The sequence below is a fragment of the Pseudorasbora parva genome, chromosome 7, assembly GCF_024679245.1.
Source record: "Pseudorasbora parva isolate DD20220531a chromosome 7, ASM2467924v1, whole genome shotgun sequence".
Classification (NCBI taxonomy): Eukaryota; Metazoa; Chordata; class Actinopteri; order Cypriniformes; family Gobionidae; genus Pseudorasbora; species Pseudorasbora parva.
Window position 1 is genome coordinate 27,319,977 of NC_090178.1, and position 12,335 is coordinate 27,332,311.

General features: G+C 39.4%; 1 protein-coding gene across 1 annotated transcript in view; it reads left to right on the forward strand.

Annotated features, from left to right (window-relative positions):
* The first annotated feature begins 7,940 nt into the window (after positions 1–7,940).
* Positions 7,941–12,335, forward strand: part of erfl3 (Ets2 repressor factor like 3) — a 53,861-nt gene continuing 49,466 nt past the window's right edge. Inside the window, exon 1 of the mRNA XM_067448881.1 lies at positions 7,941–8,511. Within this exon, the coding sequence (XP_067304982.1) occupies positions 8,490–8,511 (22 nt within the window). The 5' untranslated portion in view covers positions 7,941–8,489. The remainder of the gene's footprint in view (positions 8,512–12,335) is intronic.

Here is a 12,335-nt window from a genome sequence, read left to right on the forward strand (position 1 = left end):
CCTGATTTATGAAGCTGTGCGCACCTCTGCAATCCAGGTGTACGCAATTCTTGCCCTTGATAAATGCCGCGGCTGAAAACGATCGTCATTAGAATAACACGCCCCTATATATTCAAGTCTCCGCCTCCCCCACGCCCTCATTTTACGCCATGAACACACGGAAGACGGCAAAGAAGCGAAACTTCTCCGACGTGGAGATCGGGCGCGCTCAATCATCTCACTAGTCCACTAGTCAGGGCACTGATCAGGACATAAGTCAATGGGCTGACTCCCTGATCAGTGCCCTGACTACTGAACTATTGAGATGATTGAGACGCGACCATCGAGCCAATCACCAGGGAAGTGGAAAAAAGCGAAATTGTTTTATTTGGGAGTTTAAAGAGTGGGATTAAAGGCACCCACAAAAACAAATATGGACCTAAATTACGAGTAACAGTGTGGGGGTGGAGAAGTGCACTCCAGCAGTTTAAATAGCAGTTTGGATGAGAAATTATCACAATGCATTATTTTACAGAACAATGATTTTGAAACAATTAGCATTTAATTTTGTATCACGGCACATGTAGGTAGGCTATTGGGGTGTACGATAGTGATGATGATGTGATGTGGAGTACCATTCATTCACATTAATAATTGCATGACAATTTGTAGGATTCTTATTATTATTATAGTCCTTAGTCCTAATGGGTTGTTATCTTAGCTATCCAAATCCAGTGTTCTGTATTTTCCGTACGTGAGTATTTGTTGTAGCTGGCTATAAAAAAAAAAAAAAAAAAAACATTTGTGTACTCTGCTAATTAATTGAGATTTCTTACAGCTCTTACAGGTTGTTGGCTTTGTTTGTTTCGTTGCTTCTATTGCTCTACCCTTTTTTTGTAAGTCGCTTTGGATAAAAGCGTCTGCTAAATGATTAAATGTAAAATGTAAATGTAAATTATGATTTTTATTATTAATGACGCGTATTGTTATTTAGAAGAAGAATGTCGTTATTATTTTTTTATTATTATTATAACTATTATTTAAAGAAGAAGAAGGTCATTTTTATTATTTTGACAGTCTGAATTATTTTCAGTCCCAGTCCGTGCGCAGCTGCCGGGCGTAACCCCGAACCGTCAGGTAAAGCGCACAGGCTCGCGACTGGAGGAATACATGCCTAAAAAATCAAATGCTTGGTGTCACACAAATTAAACATTGAAGTCCATGTTGCACAAAAATAAACACTGAAGTTTATAATTACTATGTTCTTGTTTTTTTTTTTTTTTTTTACAGTGGGTTATAATATAGGCCTAGCATATATTTGTCAGTGCGTTTTGTGGTGTTATTGTTTTTCTGCGCATTTTCGCACTAACTCAAACGTGCGTACACCACCTCCTGAGCTGGCGTAGGATTTGAGCGTGCCGTACGCCAAATGATAAATGAGGGCCATTGAAACCAAAAAAGAATGAGACCACAACAGGTAGCTACTTTAAAGGGTTAGTTCACCCAAAAATGTAATTTCTCATCATTTATCACCTTTGTGTCTTTCCAAACCTGTAAGGCTTTTGTTAATCTTTGAAACACAAAATGAAGATATTTTTAATTAAATCTGAGAGATTTCTGTCCTACCATTGACAGTCTATGCAACTACCACTTTGATGCTTTGAAAAAGTTGATGAAGAGTTTGAATTGACCGGTTCAGTTCAAATTTTGTAAAGAGACTCAATCGCTTTATATGATGAACAGATTCAATGTAATCTTTTATTTACATTAAAATTAATCAAAGCACACATCAGATATGGTAAATGGAAGGTCAAGCATGCTTGTTTAATGTGTAAGAACCATTCTTATATGTTATGCAGCATGTTTGACCTTCCGCAAAAATCAATAAGGTCTGTTCTTGCGCATCAAAACAAGTAAGACTGAGTTTCTGTGTATGTCCGCTGGAGTTTCAGATATGAATCTAAGGTATGTGTAAAACAGAAGTCCATTTTGTTATCTGTGGAATGTCATGTCATGATTTGAGACAGATTGAGTTACATGAAGTTCAGCAGCTGGCATACTATCAGCAGCAGTGAGTAGCAGCCCGTTCTTGACCCCGGTTTAGGCCTGTCATGCTGCTAAATCGGACCTCTGATTAGCTCCCCGCCTCTGAAATGACAGCTGTACCGGATACAGATCCATTACGCGGGAATGAAGGTATGGAAGCTTCAGAGAGGCGAGTGATAGTGGAAACAGTGAACTGTGCCAATAGGAAGAGTTTGATCCTAAGCATGATACTGGAGACACTATCAACACACACTTTTTGCTTAATATAGCAACTGACATGTGCAAGACATAACTCTCTATCGCTCCTCAAATATCACTGGCCTGTTACTCTGAGGGGCTGGGGGGGGGGGTGATAGGGGGTGCACTGACATCGCATTCTGTTCTTCAGCTTGTACTCCTCATTTCCCTCTGATTTCCCGCTCCTCTCTCCCTTTTCATCCCCCTCTTTAACCTGTCCTCCTATCTCCCCCTCCAGTCTCTGTCCTTGGCAGAACAGTGTGTGGTAATCCTATTACTCTTGTGCGAAAACCAGCTGAGAGAAAGAGAGGGAGATGGAAAGAGAGGGTGAGTGGGAGAGAGGGATTGTCAGATCTGTTATAATGGTGAGCAGACAAAAAGCGCTTTAAACTATGGAACATGACCCTAAAGACTGGAGGAAGAATACAGAGAAGAGAGAGGAGGGGCCCTAAAGGGAGATGATGAGAGTCCTGACAGTTGGAGCGCCAAACTTGAAAATAAACATGTTCTTTGATGACAAAGGGCCCATTGACATGCTTTCTCATCCTTTCATTCTCACACGAACACACACAGATAAGAGAAACAAAAGCAGATAGGATCGTCTAGAACTGTTATGTTTTTCTTGTAAATTTCATCTGTAATTATCAATATAAAATATATATAATCTCCACTTGTCTAATAACATTCAGGACAAAATAAATAAAATATTCTAGCCATGTGGGCAAGTTATGTTGTATGGCTGACTTTATGTTTTTCTGTCATTTTTTTGTTCAGCTTAGAAATATGAAATGGCAGCCTGTGTCATCATTATGGAAAGTTACTACTATGAAATTTAAATTAAATTATAAAGATATTTGATGTGTGTAGCGTAATCCACAATAGCGGCATTGGCCTATCCTTCCATCCCTTGTTTTTATGGAATCACTTCACTCTCTCTTGCTCGGTCTAACAGATTCATCACATTTGTGTGCTTCACTCCACTAGGAGGCCAAAAGATAAAGAGCTGCAATGAGGCCCTCTTAAACAAAGTACATGCTCTTTTACCATCTAACTTGACAGAGCAACAGCACTCATGGGTCTTACAATGTGCAATGCATGCTAGTATGAATATTTTTAAACACCTCTGTTTTAAATCTGTACTCAGAGCTCTAATTTCTGAGAACAAGCTGTGTCACTCGGGACATGACTGAGTATCGTGATCATGTACCTTCATTAGCAGCAAAACAGAGGGAGGAGGAACGGCTGAACTGTGCAAGGGTGCTGGAAAGCACTGTATCACTCCGGCATCTGTCTGTCAGTCCAATTTTAAATGCTGATCATCTCATAAAGAACAGGGAAACTGAGCTGGTGGGGTGAGGTAACAGAGAGGGGGGTTTCCCCCATTATTCTGCAACTGAGACACATAAAAGAAGAACACAGAATTACAAACAATGAATTTTAAAAAAAACTTCTTATTTTAAACTTTATCTCACAATCACTATAGTAACACTTTACATTAGTTAATATATTAACTAAAATTAACTTACAAAGAGCAATTCATTTTTGTTAATGTTAGTTAATAAAAAATGTCAGCTTCTTTTTCATTTTTTTCAAACTAATGACGTTTGTGTGTTTTTTTACATTCAAAAACATCATAAACTAATTAGTAATAGGCTATTTTCTTCACTGGTTTTGAGGCTCTTTCCTGAACGCTGGGTTTGATGAGCATGCCGCACCGGAGACTTAGAAGTAAACGGTCACGGCTAGGATTGGATAAAATTTGCATATTTAATGAGCTTCAGCTCCCCTGTCATATCTCTGCCCCTGTCAGTTCAGTTCACATGAGGGAGGGTTTGTTTTGTAGCCTAGAAATCTAGATGCACCCTAGCGGTAGCAAATCTGCTGCGAGTATCGTCTAGAAACACTCAATATACGTCTGAGCTGTAAAAACCAAACTCTGGTCAGGATCAACTGTCTTAAGTCTTCTTTGTCACATCTTCCTCTTTATGATGTGCCAAATGTTTTCTATGTATGAAAGATCTGGACTGCAGGCTGGCCATTTCAGTACCCAGATCCTTCTTCTACGCAGCTGTGATATTGTAATTGATGCAGTATGTGGTCTGGCATTGTCATGTTGGAAAATATAAGGTCTTCCCTGAAGAAGACAATGTCTGGATGGGAGCATATGCTGTTCTAGAACTTCGATATACCTTTCAGCATTGATGGTGCCTTTCCAGATCTGTAAGCTGCCCATGCCACACGCACTCATGCAACACCATACCATCAGAGATGCAGGCTTCTGAACTGAGTGCTAATAACAACTTGGGTTGTCCTTGTCCCTTTTTAGTCCGGATGACATGACGTGACGTCCCAGTTTTCCAAAAATAACTTAAAATTTAGATTTTTGAAAATGCCTGCGCTTCTGGATCATGTATTGATATGGCTTCTTTTTTGACCTTTAGTTTTAGCCGGCAACAGTGAGTGGCACAGTGGATTGTGTTCACCGAGAAGTATTCCTTACCCAACGTTGCGATTTCCATTACAATAGCATTCCTGTATGTGATGGAGTGCCGTCTAAGGGCCCAAAGATCACGGGCACCTAGTATGGTTTTCCGGCTTTGACCCTTATGCACAGAGATTTTTTTTCTCAGATTTTCTGAATCTTTGGATGATATTATGCACTGTAGATGATGATGATAACTTCAAACTCTTTGCGATTTTTCTCTGAGAAACTCCTTTCTGATATTGCTCCACTATTTTTCACCACAGTATTGGGAGAATTGGTGATCCTCTGCCCATCTTGACTTCTGAGAGATGCTGCCACTCTGAAAGGCTCTTTTTATACCCGATCATGTTGCCAATTTACCCAATAAGCATAATCTCTAGCTGTTTCTTATATGTACATTTAACTTCTCTGGCCTCTATTTGCTACCTGTCCCAACTTTTGGTAGCTGTGTAGCTCTCATGAAATCCAAAATGAGCCAATATTTGGCATGACATTTCAAAATGTCTCACTTTCAACATTTAATATGTTATCTATATTCTATTGTGAATATAATTGAAGTTTATGAGATTTGTAAATTATTGCATTCCTTTTTTATTCACAATTTGTACAGTGTCCAAACTTTTTGGAATCGGGTTTGTACATTAAAATTAATAAATTCTTTAAAATACATTTTTATTTCATTGTTAGTTCACATTAACAAATGTAGCCTTATTGTAAAGTGTTACCCAGTCAAGAATAATGAAGTGGAAACGGCTTCCATACAGTAATATAAAATACAGTAGGTTACTCCAAACATGTTTCTCCAGTCAGTCCAGCTTTTTCCTTGTTTGTGGAAGCCAGTTGGTGAGAGTGCTGTTGGTAATACCTGAATATAAACTGTGGCGGTAAAAGCAAGCTGTGTGACAATACATATTATGAGAAAGAGAAGAGTAAGGAACCTTTCAGAGAAACAGATAACCTTGAGTTTACTATAAAAGACTTGACACAAAGTGAGTGGAAGAGATTTAGGAGAGCGGAGGACGTGGAGGAAGAGAATGTTGGTGGTGCTAAATAATGGTATGGATGAAGAATACAGAAATGAAGGAAGCTGTACAAGGATGAATAGGTTGAATCAGACTGAATGAATTGTGCTTTGGCAGAGAGGTAGTGAGTATAAAATAGTGATTTTGCAGAACGAGAAAGATTTTGTTTGTTTTTGTGCTTAACTTCCCTATTTTATCAATGATATGAACCTTTTTTTTAACTCACCAATGCTGTTGAAGACATTTCAGCACAATAGGAAGCAAAGATAGACATAAGTGAAGAGACATGTAGAAGAGAGTGTGAGAGAGAGGAAATGAAAAAAAAGATGGAGAAATTGTGCTTTGTAAATACAATAAACTGTATTTATTGTCTCTATGGTCAAAGGAAATTGCCCATCACAGTAAATGCTCTTGTTTTCGTTCCTGGGGGAACGAAAACAAGGGGGTGTCTCGGACAGATGTGACAGAGCTGGATATTTCCAAAACACACACACACGTTCACACGGACTGCAGCAGCAGCATTATGGAGCTGAGATGCTTATCTGAGGTACGTCTGTTTCCTGTGACCAGAAATGCCTGCTGTCACTACAGCCTGACTAGCACAAATAACAACAAGCACAATCATGAGAACCACTACAACACACAGAACAGCTCACAGCACAATAACAATGTGGTTTCCTCTTAAAGGACTAGACAATTGATCAGGTTATGGCTCATAAAACGCAGGCCATCCTGTCAGTCTTGCCTTTACCTTCCCATGACATACTCGAGAAATCTGATGAATTGCTAAGACATCACATTCCAAACTATGCATCTAACAGTTTCACAAATATTTTATGTTGCGCTGGCTGATATGACTGATATCATCTTGGATTTAGTGACGCCTAGTGGAAAGAATGGAGAATCATACTGCATAATTTTAGTTCATTGGGATAAAAAACTTTTTTAGGATGGATAATGTTAAGTAGTGCAATTTTAAAGTTATTGTGTGTCTTCTAAGCCCCGTTTTCTATAGCAGTAGGATGTGCTAATCTAGAACAGGAGACATGCTACACTGCTCATGAGAGACACCACATTTACTCAAAAACTCTTCATGAGGGAGGGAAGGGGGTCCTTTTATGGTTCAGGTGCTCAGCTTTAACACAGGATGTATATGCTTTGGCAGATGGATCACATTCAAATCATACAGGAAACAAACATTCACACACACATTTTCTCACACTGCAATATTCTCAATTCCTTCTCATGCACGTGCACCAGCAGAATTCAATGAATTGTGGTCATTAGGCCATGCAATTCTGTTTTACTGGTAATCTTCTTGTAATCATTGAAAAGAAAAGAAATATGTGTGTAAAATGTTATACAGCCATTATTTAACAGCCACACACACACACACACACACACACACAACATTTTTTATTTATTTTAGATTATGTCTCTCACAGTGGACATGCACCTACGATGACAATTTCAGACCCCTCCATGATTTCCAAGTGGGAGAACTTGCAACATAGCAGGGTGTTCAAATACTCATTTTCCTCACTGTAGGTAAATATATATATATATTCATGATGAAATAATGTATATATATATATATATATATATATATATATATATATATATATATATATATATATATATATATATACAATAAAATATATGTTACCTTATTTGTCTTATAAAACATTTTCACTGTACACCTGTATGATGCTACATAATATTTGACATTTTGTTGAGAGTGGCCTTTAGAGTAAAGTATTTTATCTTACGTGGTAAAATCCGGAAATCATTATTCACTGCACTATTACCTCTCGATGGGGGTAGACAATTATCATTAAATGAAAGAGAAAGAGGGCTAATTAACTCGAAAAACACTTGTTGCTGACGTTCAGATGACGCTGAATCTCAAGTTCTCTGCAGCTCGTAGGACGCGGATGTGATGTCATCACGGACAGTGGCTATGGCGGTCTCCATAACGACGCCTCGTGCTGCAGTGACGCCAGCCCCGGCTCGTGGTGAGGGGGCGTGACTCAGCCAATGCCCGGTACCCCCCCCGCCCCATTCTCCTCCTTCCCCCGACCGTGTGGGCGGCCCCGTGCGGCAGCAGCGAGCGAAACACGACACCCGAGAGAGAGAGAGAGAGAGAGAGAGAGAGAGAGAGAGAGAGAGAGAGAGAGAGAGAGATGGGGGGGGGAGGAGACAGCGAGTAGTTTCAGACTAGGGAGAGTGGAGGAAGGAAAAAAAGTCGGTGTGAAAGAGAGAATGGGAAACTGACTGATATACTGCGAATGGCGAGCCTCGGGAGAGCAGATGACAAACTAACACAAGGATAAAATGTTGCGAAAACCATCAACTGAGCACAAGAGCGCGCAAATGTAACAGGGAGACGCCGAGTGCTGCTTTTCTGCCGTGTTGGGATTGTATCGATCGCTCCCGGGACAGACGGGAAAGCGCTGTTTCGGAACTCCGTTGCACCCCGTCCCGTCGCGCCAGTGGAAGTAGCCTACTGAGCCGCTTTCCTAACTCTGCGCTGTCGGTCGGGGGTTTGGGGGAATCGTGTAAAGAGACCAGACATAGTACAGCGGGAGCAACAAGAGTGCTGAACATTGGACAAAAGTTTGGCCTTTGGAGACGGAGGAGCGGGAGAGGCCGAGTCTCGCCGCTGCTGAACTGACAACTTAACGCAGCTTGCTGTGTGTTAAGGGCAGATAACTTTCATCATGAAAACCCCCGGGGACTCGGGTAAGTTACGCAGGCATTCATTATCAAGTGCTGCCAAAAACTTCTTTGACTTGTGAGTTTGTTAAGCCAGTGTAGCAAAAGTAAAGATTTTACGACAGTTCAGTCAAATCATCCTTATATATCATTCAGTGTCAAAATTGTTATTAGTTCATTGACTTTTACTTTTAGAAAAGTTGACAATGTTTTTCTAGGACATACCAACTCTGATGTTTTGTTTCTATTTTTACATTATCAGGTCATCTAATATATTTGTAACTCGTGAACTTGAATGGCAGTTTTCACTAATAAATAATGCGGTCCATTCATTTAAATAACCTCAAGTGTTGCAGTGTAGTCTACTCTAGACAAGTAACCTAGACGAGCCCAGCGTGTCCATTCTAGTAACTTAGTTCTAATGTTGACAGATTCTCAAGTTTGCGGTTTTACTTTAAATAGTTACATTCACACCCAATGACCGCTTTATTACCCACTGTTTCTTTCAGTCCTGTCAGAGCAAAACGCACCAGACCTGTTGAATGGCTACTTTTAAAACAGCAGCTTGTACTTTTGTCGTTCCTGTAAATATGTCAAAATCGATGTTGTCAATCTCCCACAAAATGTTAAAGAGTTCCCCCCAAAATGTTCCCCCTCGCACTCTGCGCGTGCCAGCTGTGTGCAGCTCAAGCGCGAGCTTTGAACCAGTAGCATGGCACATTCAAAATGGAAGCCCCGCTTTCTCACCAGGGTATTTAATAAAGGTTTTCAGTTTATAACTAGACCACAGTCGGTCCAGTTTCTAGCATTTTTAATGTAGGCCTTTAAGCTTGTAAAGTGCAGTGAAACCTAATAATATAGCGGCGCACTAATTTCCCTTCAGGCGTTGGATCGCCTACTTTTACGATGAATGCTTCCCAGTAGTTTGAAATCACTTAAAAAAACTGTTAGCATACTTCCCGCAAGTATTTATTTTGCAACGTGTATCCACTTGTCCAGTATGTAGCTACTTGTGAAGTTTTTACTGTCCCGTCAACTACAGGAAGTTTCAGTAGCCGTGTTCAGGAGGCCTATTGTGGCATGTTTGGGAATCCATGTTGAGTCTCTCTCTCTCTCTCTCTCTCTCTCTCTCTCTCTCTCTCTCTCAATCACAATCAATTCTCTCACATCACGATTTTCTCAGCGGCAATACCCCGCCACCCACGTTGCTCTAAGTTTAACGGACTTATAACTATTACAATCTATCAACACTCGAGCGCGCGACGACATAAACAACAGTGTGTGCGTAGTGTTGCCGCCTCGCGCTGCAGAGTAGACTGGGCTTTATGAAGTTCGTGCGCTGCGTGGAGCCTGGAAACGTCATGGTCACTTTCACTTTTATAAACCCTGCCCTTCCCTCCCTTATAAAGTTAAGCTTGTTGTTTTTCTCTTAAACCAAATTTGTTTTTGATTATGCAGGGTTCTAAATTGCAATTACTTTGGTGTATGATCTTTTCATTTAGAGAATGGCGGCGATATCTTGGCAAAACATAAATGATTATATCCGAAATCCCTCAGCCTAGTGCCAAACTAGTGCTTTTTCAAGTTTGTAAAATGTGAAAGTCATGAAAACAAAAGGTATTACTAAAGCTAAAGCAATACTTTATATGTGACCTGGGTCACAAAACCAATCATAAGGGTCAATTTGAAAATGAGATTATACATATATAATATAATAATAAATCTTTTCATCTATGTATGGTTTGTTAGGATAGGACAATATGTGGCCGAGATCCAACTATTTGAAAATCTGGAATCTGAGGGTGCTGAAAAATCTAAATATTGATATCATCTAAATATTGCCTTTTAAAGTTGTCAAAATAAAGTCCATAGCAATGCATATTGCTACTAATTATATTTTTTATATCCATTTAGGAAATTTACCAGATATATTTTAATATCTTTACTTAATATCCTAATGATTTTTTGCATAAAAGAAAAATTACCAATTTGTATTGTTGGTTATTGCCACAAATATACCCATGCAACTTATGACTGGTTTTGTGTTCCAGGGTCACATATATAAGACTGCTTGCTTGGTTGTCTGTGTGCATTTAAACTCACTATAGTCTTTGCCTGGCATGTACTTAAATCGCCTGTAAAAAGTGCTGATTAGCCCAGAATGTGTCCCACAATCCTGCAAGGATCAAGTACATTTTTTTTGGGATGGGCGTGAAAGAAACGCATCACCTCATAATTTTGTTATCTAATACAAGTGTCAACACTTGAAAACCACATTTTACCTTCAGCTGTGATTTGTTTAGACAATATCATCCAAACATATCCCTATATGGAGTGTATTTTTGTGTAAAATCAAAATTTGATGAAGGTTTCATGAGGACCTCTCAACCTGCTCTATTAGACTTAAATCATCTTAAATCCACAGACTATGCGGTTTGTATGCTGACTTTATGTAGCTGAATGTCAGGAATGAGACGGGATGTAATGTTGCTTTAAGTCAGGTGGCAAAAACTACTACAAGTACCTTGTGGTTTTATCAGTCTACGGCTGTGCAGGCCACATTCTGACCTCGATAGTTACGAGGTGAGCTCAGCTGCTGAGTATGCAAGAGAGCGAGCAAGCAAGCGAGTGAGACGAAGATACAGTACTGAGTATAGGATGTGGTTTCCAAGTGCTTCTTTCTCTATCAGATTTGAGTATCTCTTCAGACTGTGTTCTTACCTGCAAACACCCACAGCAGTATAAATTCGTAGTGCATTTCGGTGAGAGAGCGTTTTCTCTGAAAGCCGTGGTTTGTTATGAGAACAGGAGGTGATAGCAGTGTCAGTATGGTGTGCGTCCTGATATAAGTCATGTGTGTGTCTGTCAGTCCTTAACACTGACACTATCAATAGCATGAAAAAAGCTCTCGCCACATAAATCACATTAGATAAGAGACTCAACTCTTATCAGTTCCTCACTCTCTGACTGCCGCTTTGCATGAATTCAGAGAATGATGCGCACCTCTTCGGGGTTTCTTCTTTTTCCTGGTGGTGTGTGTCTGCACAAACAGACATTAGCTGACCCTGGCTGATCTCATTTCCTCTGTAACAGCTGAAAGTGTCTGTGGTTCCACTATGGTCTACCCATCAGGCCTCAGTGTGTATTTAGTACAGCATTATCCTGAATGGCTAACGCTGTAATTTGTGTGCTCTCTCATTAGATGGTCGCTAGTAAAGAGTCTGTGGTTAAAATTGCAGCTTTAATTTGTAATATTGGTTTGTTATTTCTCAGCATTACCGATGTCAGAAATGTAATCAATTTCAAAGTTTTTTTTTTTTTTTTTTTTTTTTTTTTTTTTACTTTGTGGCATCCTTATTACAAAGCCTGCTCATTTAAAAATAAGATTAATTTAATTAATGAATCTGCATGATAATAATGAACTACATGTACTTACTATACGGTCAGGGTAGAATTATAGTTTTGTTGATGGTTAGTTGCATGTAATTATCTATAATTTACTGTTATTACTATGTAATATATATATAACAAGGACATTGTAAAATGAAGTGTTACCTAAATTATTAGTCTGAATAATTAGATAAGCTATTAACTATTAAAATAAGTCAACATCAACTTATACAATATTTTATGCGATAATTTAACCTGTGCTAGAATGAAATATTAAGAACTATATCACCCATCAGCGCCGATAGTCTCGTGGGCAGCTGGCATATAGTGCTGTTTTATTTTGGGTGACCCGAGTTTGAGTCCCGGCTCGCTGACCTTTCCTTGCAGTCCTATCATAATAAAAGGCAAAAAGGGCGTAAAAAATCAGATTGTCTACCTAATTGTTAGTGTGACATTGTCTC